Genomic DNA, 14,155 nt, shown 5'->3' on the forward strand with positions numbered 1-14,155 from the left:
GGGAAGCTCCCTGATATCAATCTTGGTGAGGACTTTTTAGATTTGACACCAAAAGCCTAGATAAAAATGAACAAGCGGGACCTTATAAAGCTAAGCAGTTCTGCACAGCAAAGGAAACCATCAGCAAAACAGAAAGGGAGCTACCAAATGGGAGAAAATACTTGCAAATCAGATATCTATTAAGAGGTTAATATCCAAAGTAGAGGAAGAAGTCATACAGCTCAATGGTAAAATAAACAACTCCCCCCCACAAAAAAATCCAATTAAATAACGGGCAGAGGACCTGAATAGACATTTTTCAAGTAAGACTTCCAAATGGCCAATAGGTGTATGAAAAGATGCTCAATGGCACTAATCATCAAGGAAATACAAATCAAAACTGCAATGAGCTATCACCTCACATATGTCAGAATGGCTAGTATTAAAAAGACAAGAAATAACAAGGGTTGGTGAGGTTGTGGAGAAAAAAGGAACCCTCATGCTCTACTGGTGGGAATGCAATTGGTGTAGCCACTACGGGAAACAGTATGGAGATTCCCCAAAAAGACACTTCTTATGATCTTCTGATCCAGCAATTCACTTCTGGGTATTTATCTGAAGAAATGAAAACAGTAACTCAAAAAGATATCTGCACCCCCATTTTTGTTGCAGCATTATTTATAATAGCCAAGATATGGAAAACTAAGTGTCCATCATGGATGAATGGATAAAGAAAATTTGAGATTTATATTTATACCTGTATATGGTGATATATATGTGGTGATATATATATATACTTCTATATATATATGTATATATATACATATGTATTAGACATGAACTGTATATATAAAGGAATATTGATATATATGTAATGATGCAAGGTGTATACATCACCACATATGTATCAGTATTCCTTTATATATATATAATATATATACTCCACATATATATTAATATTCCATATAATATTCCATTATACACACACACTCAATGGAATATTATACAGCCATAAATAGAAGGAAATGCTGCCATTTTTAAAAAAGATTTTATTTATTGATTTATTTGACAGAGAGAGAGAGAGAGAGAGAGAGCACATAAGCAGACAGTGCCAGGCAGAGGGAGAGGGAGAAGCAGGCTCCCTGCTGAGCAGAAAGCCTGACACAGGGCTCGATCCCAGGACCCTGGGATCATGACCGGAGCCAAAGGCAGACGCTTAACTGACTGAGCCACACAAGCACCCCAGATCCTGCCATTTTTGACAACATGGATGGAAGTTGAGGACATTAAGCTAAGTGAAAAAAGTCAGAGAAAGATAAATACTGTATGTTTTCACTGATAAGTGGAATCTTAAAAACAAACAAGAAGAAACCCCCCCAAACAAATATATAGGTCCAGAGAATGGATTGGTTGTTGCCAGAGGCAGGGGGATAGGGGTGGAGATACACACGGAGGTGTCAAAAAGTATAAACTTCGAGTCATGAAATCAATAAGTCATGGGATGTTAACACACAGCATGGTGACTATAGTCAATAATACTCTGTTGTATATCTGAAAGCTGCTGAGAGTAGATCTTAGAAGTTCTCCTCACAAGAAATTTGTAACTATGTGTGGTGATGGATGTGAACTAGACTCACTGTGGTAAACATTTCATGATATATACAAATATCGAGTCATTTTGTTGTACATCTGAAATATAATGTTGTATGTCAGCTATATCTCAATTAAAAAAAAACCCTTGCTGCTTAGACTCTAAATCCTCATGGGGAGAAATGAACATGAATTAGGTAGTAAAGGCAACCTCAAATGACTAAGGTCTTGCAGGTGAAGAGTTTGACTGGGCAGGACAAGGGAGGGCTGGGGATTGTTAAGGTGGCTGGACTAGATTCACAGATCTGAATTAAGTCCTACGTCAACTCCTTTACAGAGAGATAAGAGCTCAGGCAATCATTCAGACTCTCCAAACCTCAGTTTCCCCTCTGTAGAGGCCATGTGATGTAGGGATTAAGATGACAGATTCTGGAGCCAGGCTACTTTAGATCTGTAAGGGTGGGCAAGTTAACTGACCTCTCTGGGCCTCAGTTTGTTCATCTGTAACAGGGGGCATGAAAATAGTATTAGGCCTACATTCTCAGGGTTCTTAAGAGAATTCCATGACTCTCATAAAGCACTTTTAACAGTGTCTGTGCTATACATATACACAGTGCTATAAATATGTTTGCCATTATGACACCACTATAAAATCAAAGAGTTGAATTAAATGTTTGACTTCGGTTCCAGCACCAGCATTATGTGATCCTGCGGGCTGAGTCTATGGGCACTCTTCATTGCTTGATATTTGAGGGAATGCTGAGTCAAGGAGACAAGCTAACCCAGAAAACAGAAGTCCTACATACTTTCCAAAATTTTGAGTGAAGCTAAGAGTACAGATGGGAATCAGTGGGAGCCCAGGTGGGTGGCAGCTGGACAAAGCATCTTTTTCGGCGGGCAGAGGAAGAGGGAAATTTTTTGATGTTGTTCAGTATGATTAGGGATGTGGAGAGTGTTATATAATGAAAGAGAAACTTCTGAGAAACAAGAGGCTTTGCAAAGCAGGTTAAGGAGTGTGTGTATTGGGGGTGGGGCCTTGAGGAATGTGCAAGGGGAAGGTCTATATGACAAATATCCACATCTGAGATGTGGTTATTGCAGCAGGAGCAGGGCGGGTGGGTGGGTAGGTGCAGTCTGGTTGTGCAAATACATTTCATAGGTAGGCCCTTCAAAGAAGCAATGGGTATGGGGTAAGATCACTTTGGATTTGGGAATGTCGCTTTAGTTTCTCAAACTCCCTACAGTTTCAGTTGGGTTTTGCCTATGTAAGCAAAATTATGAGAATGTGGGCCTCATTCCCCAACACTGAGGGGAGTTATGGCACTGAGGGTATGTGCAGCGTCTGGGGGAGATGGAGCACCACACCCCATGGTGCCCTCGGGGTCCAGTGCAGGTTGTGTGTGCTGCCAGCCAGAGGGCATCTGGCTGTATAGACAGGGCAGGCCTCTAGTGGCCAGACGTCCCGCTTACCCTGATGGGGCTGGACTCTTTTTAGAGCTGGTTTCATTCCCTCAACAGGTGCACTAGCAACACGGGTGATCTGTTGAACTACTTTTTGCTCTCCCTGAGTTGAAATCGAGTTGTAACAGTAACCATGACCTCAGACACGTTTCTCGCCATCAGGCTCCATGATTCAACCTCCACATCCTTTGGGGCGGGGGGTGGTAGAATATAATAGGTTTTACTTTTTTTTACGAGAGATAAAGAGTAAGAGAGAGAGGGGCTCACACTGAGTGCAAGCATTGTGACACGTGGACGAAGCCTTCCCAGGGAGATGGGCAGAGTGGGGCCGACCGGAGGGAGACCCAGTTCTCTGGCTCCGGAAGTGAGTAAAGGTGAAACAACCTGCGGGCAGCTTTGAAGGATTGGTGGGGACTGGCTTGGAGGCATCACTAGAGGATTGCAGACATTACATAAAAAGCCTGGATCTCCATTCTTCACCAAGATAAGACATTTCTTTCACCCAAAGTACAGCTCGGAGAGGTGAACTGTGAAACTGACAACAAAGGCGGTACTGATGGTAATTTCATTTTTATGGAGCCATTTCTGTTTTCCAGGCATTGTGCTAAGTGCTTCATGAGCAGTAAGTATCTCATATGAAACTCACCACCATCCTATGAGTTAGGTTCCACTTTTAGCCTTATCTTACATGAGAAGAGATAGTTGTTCCAGGAAGTTATAAGGTTATTAAATGGCAGCACTGGGATTTGAACCAAGATTCCAGTGTAAAGCCTGATTTTTTAATGATCACACCGGAGTCCCAACCTGATTAGTCCAGTCTACCCTACTGATGAGCAGCCTCGTGATACAACCCTTCCCCTCCAGCTTTGAAGGAAAAAGGACAGTGTCCTGATGGGTGTGTCTTACAGAAAGAGGCACAGTCTCACCCCCAAAGTGTGGGTTCTGGGAGGAATGGTATTGGCCACAATTTATAGGCACATACATAGAACACGCTCATCCTGGTAAGTACACAGCACTGGACCCATGTTTCCTGGCCCCACACTTAGCATCACAGCGACATGGTGCCAATTCCCCTTCCCCTAAATATGGCTGCCAGTGGGTGATAGCTGTCCAAGTAAGATTTCTGTGTGATTGGCTCTTTGATTTTGCTCGTGGGCCATTTCTAGCTCAGTGACTACAAAACAAATCAGTCACCAAGGAGAAATACAGTGGAATCCTAAATTTAGGCCTGACAAACAGAAATACTCTAACATTATTGAGAAATCTGGCTTCAAGGAAAACACCAATTACAACAAATCTTGTGAGTAACACATGGTTTAGACGACTTACCGGGATGACGAAGTTCAGCCACGCCAAATTTAGGCTCTGTCCATATTTAGAAGGCAAATAATTGTCATAATAGTTTTATCATTACCACTCAACTTTGAGGAAAAAGAATTTCTAGCAATTCTAAGATTGTTTGTGGCTGGAGGTTCATCTCAGGCTGTTGGGTTACTCAGTGGATTAGCAAAGAGCCAGCTAAGGTAGCAGAAGCAAGGAGTGGTGAGCCTAGAAATGTGCCCTCAGAAGCCATTACATCATACCATTCTTAGGGTTACCCTACAGGTGACCTCTATGGCCAGGACTGATGGCTTACAATCAGGGCACTAGTTGTAGGCTTGCAAAATGCTTACTGGGGATGTCCCTCCACTCATTCCAACACGTGGCCCCCTTCAAGCCCCTCCACCCCATGCCCACAACCTCATCCTAGAGGTCAGACGAAACTCACTCTAACTTGAAGGTTATGGAGTGGCTCACATCGAACATTTTAATTTAGTTCGCCCCAAACTACTCTAAACATGAATTTTGAATAAAGTCATCCATCAGAGCTTTCCTAATTAAATTGGCATAAATTAAGGCTTAATGTCAACATCAGACCTTGGTCATAGAAACCAAAACACAGATGGTGCCAGGTGCTTCTTGTATGCAACCTCCACGCCGTGGTGACCTGTACAAAGGTGTTTTTGTTCAGCTCCAAATTACTAGGTTCTTTAACAAAAAAAGGGCAAAACGTGATGTCAGGTCTGCTTACCTTCAAGGCAAATCTAAATAAAAGTGCCTCCCTGTGGACTCCTCATCCGGTGACTCCTGTAACTGATCCGATGCTCCAAGGCAAGGACGCAAAGGGAAAGGAGTTGCAACCTAGGAACGCTGGTCTGGCATGAGGTTTGCAGTGTTAATCAACTTAATTAGAATCACACAGCATTTGGGCAACAGGGTCATGCACCTGCTCTTTCTTGAAGCCAGGTGCGCCTGACTTCTACCACACCAGTGGAGCTCAAAGGGGGCCCCCCTCCCCCGACCAGCAGCATCGGTATCACCTGGAGGTCGTTCAAAATCAAAGTCTCAAACCCTACCCAGACCTTCAGAATCAGAAACTCTCTGTACGGACACGAACATTCTGTGTTTGAATAAATCCTCCAGTTGATCCTAATGTAGGCCAACATCTGTGAACTACTGCACTTTATCATGAGGCCCCCTTAAATCAAGCTCTAAAGACCACTGAAGAAGAAACCAGCCTCATTTTGAAATCAAATAAAGGTGGTTGAAAAAGATGGTGGTTGGGTGGGACGTGGCAAAGAGTATCCATGTACTGGTAAGAAAGAAGCAGAAGAGACGTATTTGATCGAGTGCCATGAGTAATTTTGGCAGTGAAGTGGGCTTTTTCCCTTGTCAAGATATATCATTAAGAAAATAAGAAAAATATTAGGCCTCTATTTTCCAAGAAAAATAACTAAAGCCAGGGATATTTTCTATTTTAATAATTTTGCTGGGTTATCAGTAATGCAGCTTCACATTTCACGAACTTACCTACTGAAATAACATTTAGGTTTACTCAAGAAAATATAAACTATATCGCATCATCAGTAATATTATATCCATAGGCTGTGGAATTTGTGAGAGTTTATGCATTGATCTACTGCCTGACTCTAGCTTGATGACTTAAAAAATATTCTTAACTTCCCTTTTTGTTCCCATTTCTCCTTACCTAGAACAGATTTCATTTGGTGGTTAGAAAGAATGCTGATCTATTATCCTTTAGGCTTCCTGAATTTGCTGATTTATAAGCATTTATGAGCCAGTGGGTAATGCTTCCAGGTGAACTATGTTATACCGGTTTTGCAAGAATTGACTCAGAAATGACACCCAGTAAGAGAGGGTCATACAAATCATCACATTAACACGAGACTTTATTACAGTTATTTGTCATTTATTTTGCTTATGGTTTATCATCTTACAAGAAGAAAAATATTATTGACATCAAAGAAGTTGCTGCCGATTTGATCCCAGCAGGCGTCTGTCCACTTCAAACACTACATTCTTTGTTAGCAAAACAATATTGTTTGAAAGTTTACCAGCATTAATTTAGAAATTCTTAATTACTCAAAAAAATAGGAGTTCCATCATGGTACTGATACCAAAATGTTAATTGAGGACAATTGGACATTTATATCCTAAAACAAAAGTGCATCATAGAATTAATAAGTTAATGAACTAAATGACACACACCCTTCCTCGAAGATAAAAATGCTTGATTTACCAGCCACTCTAGAGTACAACAAAAGAAACAAAATTAGGCCGTATAAATTTGCTTTTGAAGGATTTTGAGACTCTTTAACTTATATTTTAATATTTTGTTCATATATAGCCAACAGTAAGAGAGAAAGCCAACCTAGGGTCAATCCAAAGTTCTGCAGGAGAAACATCAACCAGGGTCGCCGTGTTTGAACATGAGTCATTTCAGGAAGCTAAAAAAAGAATAAAAAACCAGAATAAGATCCAGATATACTCACTGCTGGGAAAAGCTTGGTGGGAAAACATGAGAGACTCTTGTTATTCAGAACTTAATAACCTTTCAAATTCCCAAAACAGTTACAAAATGCTTAATACCTACTCTTGACCAAAATTTAAAAATGTAAGATAAATTAAGTCATTCAACTGTGGTTAGAAGGATCCTAGTGTTGCCAGAAGTCTTAAAATGACATAGTTATCAGCTGAAAGCCAACCCAACCCTTACTTTTGTTTTCAGAGAGTGCTTAAATGTAAATAGATAGTAGATTTAAATATTATTTTTGACTGTTCTGTTAGGTTTATGAAGCCGCTAAATATACTTGTTGTTACGAAGCATATATTTGTTTCCTTTCAAAGAGATCACCAAAGAGGTCACCAAGGTCTTCCTGACCTTTAGAATGATAAAGACATCATGCCCTAGGGCTGTGTTTTACTCTTGGAGAGGCAAGAGGCAGCTGTTTGGTTAGTGGAATGGCTTTAATACCATGTAGAAGAAAATGTTCTTGTGAGCGTCCAGGGGAAAAGCACCTCAACGTGTTCCTTTTTTTTTTTTTATCTCTTTGTATTTATTTTTTTTAATTGAAGTATAGTTGACATTGTTATCTTAGTTCTGAGTGTACAACATAGTGATTTCACATCTCTATACGTTGTGCGCTCACCACAGATGTAGCGACAGTCGGTCACCTTACAAGGCTAGAATACCATGGACCGTATTCCCCATGCTGGAGCTTTCATCCTCGTGGGGTTTCCGTCTCATGTTCCTTTGAATCCCTCATCCTAAGAAGGTGAGAGTGACTATATCTCTTGCATGACATAGTAATTTCTATTGGAAAACTGGCTTAGGTCAACATGGAGGCAAGACTTCACTGGACCATGACATTATTGACATTTTGGGTTGGATAATTCTTTGTTATGGGGGCTCTTGTGTGTGTTAAAGGATGTTCAGCAGCATCCCTGGCTTCTACCTGATGGATGTCAGCTGTTACCTCTGACCCCAGTTGTGACAACCGCAAATGTCTCCAGATGTTGTCACATGTCTCCTGCGGGGATAAAAAAAAATCACCTCTGGTTGAAAACTCCTGAGTTATTTACAGGAAGAAAAAGGTAAAACCTATAAAATATGCCAGTGTTTTAGATTTATGGCAGTCAAAAGGTTGATGTATTCTTTTTCTGGGTTGACTTGTTTTTTATTTAATGTCTGTACAAGAGCATCCTGATTGTTCTCTTTGGGTATGCTTGAGATGGATATTTCTCCCTTTTGATTAGAGAAATTGACGAGATGAGGATTAGGATTATTGTGACCTGTTATCTCACACCCTAACACTGAGCAGTGGGCCAAAAGGCAAGGTAGGATCCAGAAATGCTGTCCTGGGTGGATAACCGTAAACAAATTATGTGTCCTTTTGATGTTTTTCTGCCATGTTTAAACATAAGCTTAACCATACTAATTTAGAGTAATCCTATATGGTTCATTATCTATTATAAATTTACAATGACATTTTGAAAATCCATAGACTATTCCCAAAGAGCTAGCAATCGATGGTACTCTTGAGGGAATAACAAGATACATGCATTGGAGTTACCCAATACATCTGAGTCTCAACAGTTTGTAAGCAATTTCCCTCAAGCATTTACTTCAAGGCCAGGAAACATAGGTGACCAGTTTCATTCTGTCTCAATCATTTGTCTATCAGACCATCTGTGAGACATAAGTATGCCATCTCTGGTCACATAAAGGCTCAAACTTTGATTAACCTTATCTCTAAATACACTAAGACATTGTGTAGTTCCCTCTCCTTATTTTGCAAGCAAGATAATTAATATTCATCCTCAAGATGTGGATGAATTAACATCTCATCTTATGTCTACTGTGTCTGGTGCCACCTGGCTGTTCATCTCGGATGAAGTAGAAGTAATTTCTAAAAAGATTTTTTTTTAGGCGAATACTCCTAAAATATGAATAATTGACTGAACCATCGTGATTGTTTTTAGTGAATTGTTGAGAAAAATACTTCAGCCAAATTACAAAGCATAGTGGTGAAAACGGTTCTAGTTCAACAGATAGAACTTGAGATACATTTTCAAACCATCAATTTCTTAACCTACATTTTAGAAAGCTCATTTTCTAAGTTCCATCTTTGCCTCAAACATCTACTCAGGGTCTTCGGTTGGAAAGAAGTAGGTCTTGATTAGGTAGATTTAATAGCCAAAATGTTTAAGATACAAAACTGCAGAGATTAAGTTAGTGTCTTTGGACTTCCTTCATAATCTCAAACAAGTTTCTGTCCCGACTAAATTAAAAAATGCCACAATTTTTAAAAAACCGTTGTTTGATTTATTGTTTTTCTCACCAGCCTAAGTTTATAGACCAGCTGTTGGCTTATAGTGTGTAACACACGATAAAATTGAATAAATGTGTTTAGAAGAGTTTCCAAGCTCTGTCAGTGGCCCCACTCCCAGTAAGAAAACCAAGAATCCTTGATTCTGAGTATGTAGATGGCATTATCCAAGAAAACACCATGAATATTTTACAGCTCCAAGAGCCACCATTCACATGAATGCAATATCTCTTGGGAAGTTTTGCAGCAGGATCCCTGCTTTTCACTTTTTAATCAAGATAACTGGCTGTACAATATCTTGCCATCCATGTAGGTGTGCCTCCTAGCAGCTCATTTTTTCCTGGAGGTCCTTCAGGATGCTCTGGTTGAAGGTCTGTGCAGTGCTTACTTTCATTTACATCTGTTTTATCACGCCCTTTCTTATATCCTGCACCCCCATTTACTCCTCATAATCCTGCAAGAGACAAAATTATTAACTCCTTTTAGTTAGGAGGAAGCAATGGCTCAAGGAGGATAATGACTTACTCAAAGTCACATAGATGTGACGTCAGAACTAGGACAAGAAGCCAGCTCATCTCGTTACTGTAGAGGACTGTAGGAATGCAGACAATACAGACTCCATCTTTGGCCCTCCATTGTGTTCATGTTTGTTCAGTGAGCTCTCTTAGGGCTACGTGTTCTGGCCCCCTTGGAGATTAATATACATACCTTAGAAATGCCCACTGAGGCTGGGATTGGGGGAAGTTTATTTTGACCTCCCATGAATCTGTTAGAGATAACATTGTCTTTCCCCTTCCTGATGCACAGGTGATGCCCAAGATCTATTTAAAGGTTAGCTGTCAATTAGGGGCATGCAAGTCCTTGGAGGTGCATGTGAATCTCATGACAATGACCTTCTGAGTATCCCCTCTATATAATCTGTGCACTAAGGTCTGGATTTTGCAGAGAATAACTATGCCGCTGCCATGGATCACTGCCTGCCCTATCCCCCCATCAGTAAATTACCCTGAATAAAATTCTGTGTGAACTATATGGAGTGGTCTCCTTCATTTTCTGTTTTCACCATGCTTTCTCAGTTTGGGGGATACTTTACTGTCTCTCCTCCACCTTCTAAAAAGGACATATAAAGGCCTGTAAAGACTAGCTTTCTACCTGAAATTCATCCCTATAATGACTGACACATTTCTACCTAATTAGAAAAAAGTGTAAATATCAATGCTAACGGTGTTCAACTAGACATAAAAGTCATTGCATGTGATGAAAACATAATGAAAATATATTATGCAACATATAGATATCATGCTGCTTTTGTTATAAAGTTTATGTTATTGGTTCTGTTTTTAAGGCAGACAACCTGTACTTGACAAAAGCTATTAAAGAAAGACTAACTTTGTAAGCCTACAAAAATGGACAAACAATGAAAATCAACATTTCAGAAAAAAGTTTGAGAGTCTCATTCTGATACGGATCATCTTAATTTGGATGGTCTATCTGAACTTTTCATGTCTGTACATAAATGGGCTTGGTAAGAAAGTCTAGCCAAGCTTGCTTTTGAGACAATATTGGCTCCTTTTTGAATGATTATGGATGAACATATAAATCATAATATCTCTTGGATATACACCAAAATACCAGAGAGTCTTACAAGAAGTCTTTCCAAAAGATACAAATATAAAATGCCAAATCTCAACCATGTCTGATTATAGCATTTCACTTACTTTGAATCTGCCCATATTTTTTTTTTATCATTTTGGCCACTAAATTTTGAAGGAAAATAAAGATCCATATGAATTAATTTTTAAGGGTATATATATATATTTTTTTTTTAAATATTCCTGACATCAGCTTTATTACTTCCCATTTCCCCCTGGATTTCAAGAGAGAAAAGTCCCCTTTTCCTCTAGGGCAATTAAATTCTTTTATTGAACAATTTTATAGATCTTGATTTATACTCTAAGACTAGAGGGGGTGAAATGATGGATAGAGTATGTTAACAATGAAGAAAAAGGTCAGGAAGAAAGAGAAGAAATGTTAGCAAAACACCTTTGCCCAGAGATAGAGACAAGAGATATATTTTTTAGATTTCGGCCAGAAACTTGGAAACCTTGAGGTAGAAAGTAATTTTCTTTTTTACCTGAAATGTTTAGCAAGTTCCCCAACTCAAATCAGTGGATGCCAAAACATGACAGTCAAGGAATTGTAATTTTCTGGCAAGAAAAATTAAAAAAAAAAAGAAGGAAAAGAAAAAAGAAAATCTTTACCTAAAAGATAGCCTTTTATCATGCCATTGTTTTGTTTTGTTTTCAAATTTGAATCAGACACAGGAGACAAATTCCCTGAGATGCACCAAGACTACACAGTGACTGACTTGTCTGCAGATAATGACCCCTATAATTCTAATGAACTGAGATGTAGGTATGATGGTCAACTGCTAATTAGAATTTCTGAACATTTTAGAAAGTTATATTAAGTAAATGATTTACACTTGAATCAGTCTCCATAACTGTATTCATAGTCAAGCTAAAGTTTTAAAAGGAATACTCACAGAGAACGTTAGAACCCATCAGGAAAGAAACTAGAAAAATTCTAATGTCAATGTGCTATGTAATAATTATATACCAGGGAAGACGTATCACACAGGAGGATGATCTATAAAACATTCTCTAGAACTAAGATTTTTGGTGTCTCTTAACACATCTAAGCTTCAGAGTCTTGCCATGCAAAGCCTTCTCTGTCTACTTCCATCTGTAATCTGAAGCTGATTTCTTGTTGGTGTTAAAGATCTCTCATTAGATATTTCAACATTTGCTTTCAGTATGAATCATAAATGTACATACTGAAAAAGAAAGTTCAGCAACCAATGCTTCTAAAAAACACTAAAAAAATCAAAGTCCTTTCATTATGAAAAATTTACAATTTAAATATAAATATTCAACATTCACTTGCTGAAGATATTTGGTGATGTCTCTTTTGAAGGTTAAGATTGTAATTTGAATATTTTTCCTCTCTCAGGAATGCATAGTTTTTGGCATTATCAACTTTCAAGAGAAATGATTTGCTTCTCCATTCATGAACCTCCCTTGATAACTGACTTACACCATCTTCTTTTCAGAAGATCCCTTAAACCCTTTGTGCACACTGAGTTGGGTATATACATTTACATTTGCTAAAAGGAGCCACTCTTGTTCCTAAGAAATACGATGAGAGAGAAAACCTCAGAAACTTATTTTATAGGCTGTTGTAATAATGCGTAATCTCTCTAGGGGCACATATTCCATGCACTGCTCTTACTGTCACATTTGTAATGAGCTTAATTGTGTCCTTGCAGAAGACCCACATCTGACAACAAGATGGAAATTTGTGAGTGAAAGTCATGATTTGGCTTGCAAATCTGCAATTATCTGTTTGCACATGCAAACTATACACTTAAAAATTTAATATCAAAGACTTCTGGTTTCCAGTATGTCATACAAGATTAGAAGTCACTAATTCACCCAACAGCAAGTAAAAAGACGAAGAAACTGAAAAATCACCAACTCTTCTCAGAAATGACAGAAAAGCAAGATCAAATGGCTGGCACGAACAAGGGAGAGAAAGACAAGTGTATAAAGAGAATCAGACTTACCTGAGCAGAAACCTACAAGCAGAAACTTTTGTGGAAACCAGTGCCAGGGTAGAGAAAGAAACTGTAATGGTCAAATTACTAGAGATTTAGTGTAGGTAAGCCTAAAAGTTAAAAAAGGCTAGGGGGACCCAGTCTTAAGTCTTAATCCACACTATTGTGTATTTTTCTGCCAGGAGCTCTACTGAATTTTCACAGTGAGTATTGGGGGGAAATCCCCTCATGCTTTTATCTGGCGGAAGATAAAGGAGCCACTTTGAAATATGCCAGAGGATTCTGATCTTAACAAGGACTTCCCTTAGGAGAAACTATTTTATCAGAGCCTAACCTGCTGGGGTTTTATTAGAGTTTATCCTACCTAGGGAAGGGAAATACTCAAATTCACCCCCCTCTAGCCATTCTCTTCCACCTACAGGGGGAGGAGACAATAATTTCACTATCTGGGAGCACCAGCTCACCAAAAGACCAAGACCCAATCAAAGAACTATATAATGTTTCCCCTCTTCCCATACCTTATTACTATATTATTAAAGGACTATTTACCACAGTTCCTTTTACCCAGTACATCAAGTCATCCTTTCAACAAAAATAACATGAATTACGTGAAGGCAAAAAACACAGTTTGAAGAGACTGAACAACCATCAGAACCAGAGTCAGATACAGTAGGAAAGTTGGCATTATCAGACCAGGAACTTAAAACAAAACAAAAAGCTATGATTGATATGGTAAAGGCTTTAATGGGAATAGTAGACAACATAAGCAATCAAGCATAATATAAACGGAGAGATGGAAATTCTAAGAAAGAATAAAAAAAGATGTTAGAGATAAAAAATACTACAAGAGAAATGAAGAATGAAGGGCTTGTTAGTAGATTAGACATGGCTGAGGAAAAACTCTGAGTTTGAAATTATGATAGTAGGAACTTCCAAAATTAAAAAGCAGAGAGAAAAGTGACTAAAAAGACCCCCCCCCCAAAACACAATATCCAAACCATGGGGGAAAAGGTGTAATATAATACCAGAAAAGGAAAGAGAGAAAAAAACCGAAGCAATATCAGAAGCAATAATGGCTGTGAGTTTCTCCCATTTTTTAATGTCAGGAACTAAATCACAGATGCAAGGAGCTCAAGGAATAGCAAGCAGGATAAAACTGAGTCAATAATTAATAACCTTGAAAAGGTTATTCACCAGTGAATTCAACCAAACAGGAAGAAATCATACTAATTCTCTACAATCTTTTCCAGAAGTTAGAAGCAGAGGGAGTACTTCCCAACTCATTCTATGAGGCCAGCAATGTCTTAATATGGAAACTAAAGACATTATATAAAAACTA

The 14,155-nt window shown here is 38.8% G+C and overlaps 1 protein-coding gene across 3 annotated transcripts in view; it reads right to left on the reverse strand.

Annotated features, from left to right (window-relative positions):
* Window positions 1-6,689: 6,689 nt before the first annotated feature.
* The window catches only part of SLC39A12 (solute carrier family 39 member 12), a 67,419-nt gene continuing 59,953 nt past the window's right edge, over window positions 6,690-14,155 (reverse strand). For all 3 annotated transcript variants that reach the window (XM_028114200.2, XM_028114202.1, XM_028114201.1), the window contains one exon: window positions 6,690-6,818. In XM_028114200.2, the coding sequence (XP_027970001.1) occupies window positions 6,690-6,818 (129 nt within the window). The remainder of the gene's footprint in view (window positions 6,819-14,155) is intronic.

This window comes from Eumetopias jubatus, unplaced genomic scaffold, assembly GCF_037043125.1.
Source record: "Eumetopias jubatus isolate StellerSeaLion01/CBP00866 unplaced genomic scaffold, mEumJub1_p1.0 scaffold_8, whole genome shotgun sequence".
Taxonomy (NCBI): Eukaryota; Metazoa; Chordata; class Mammalia; order Carnivora; family Otariidae; genus Eumetopias; species Eumetopias jubatus.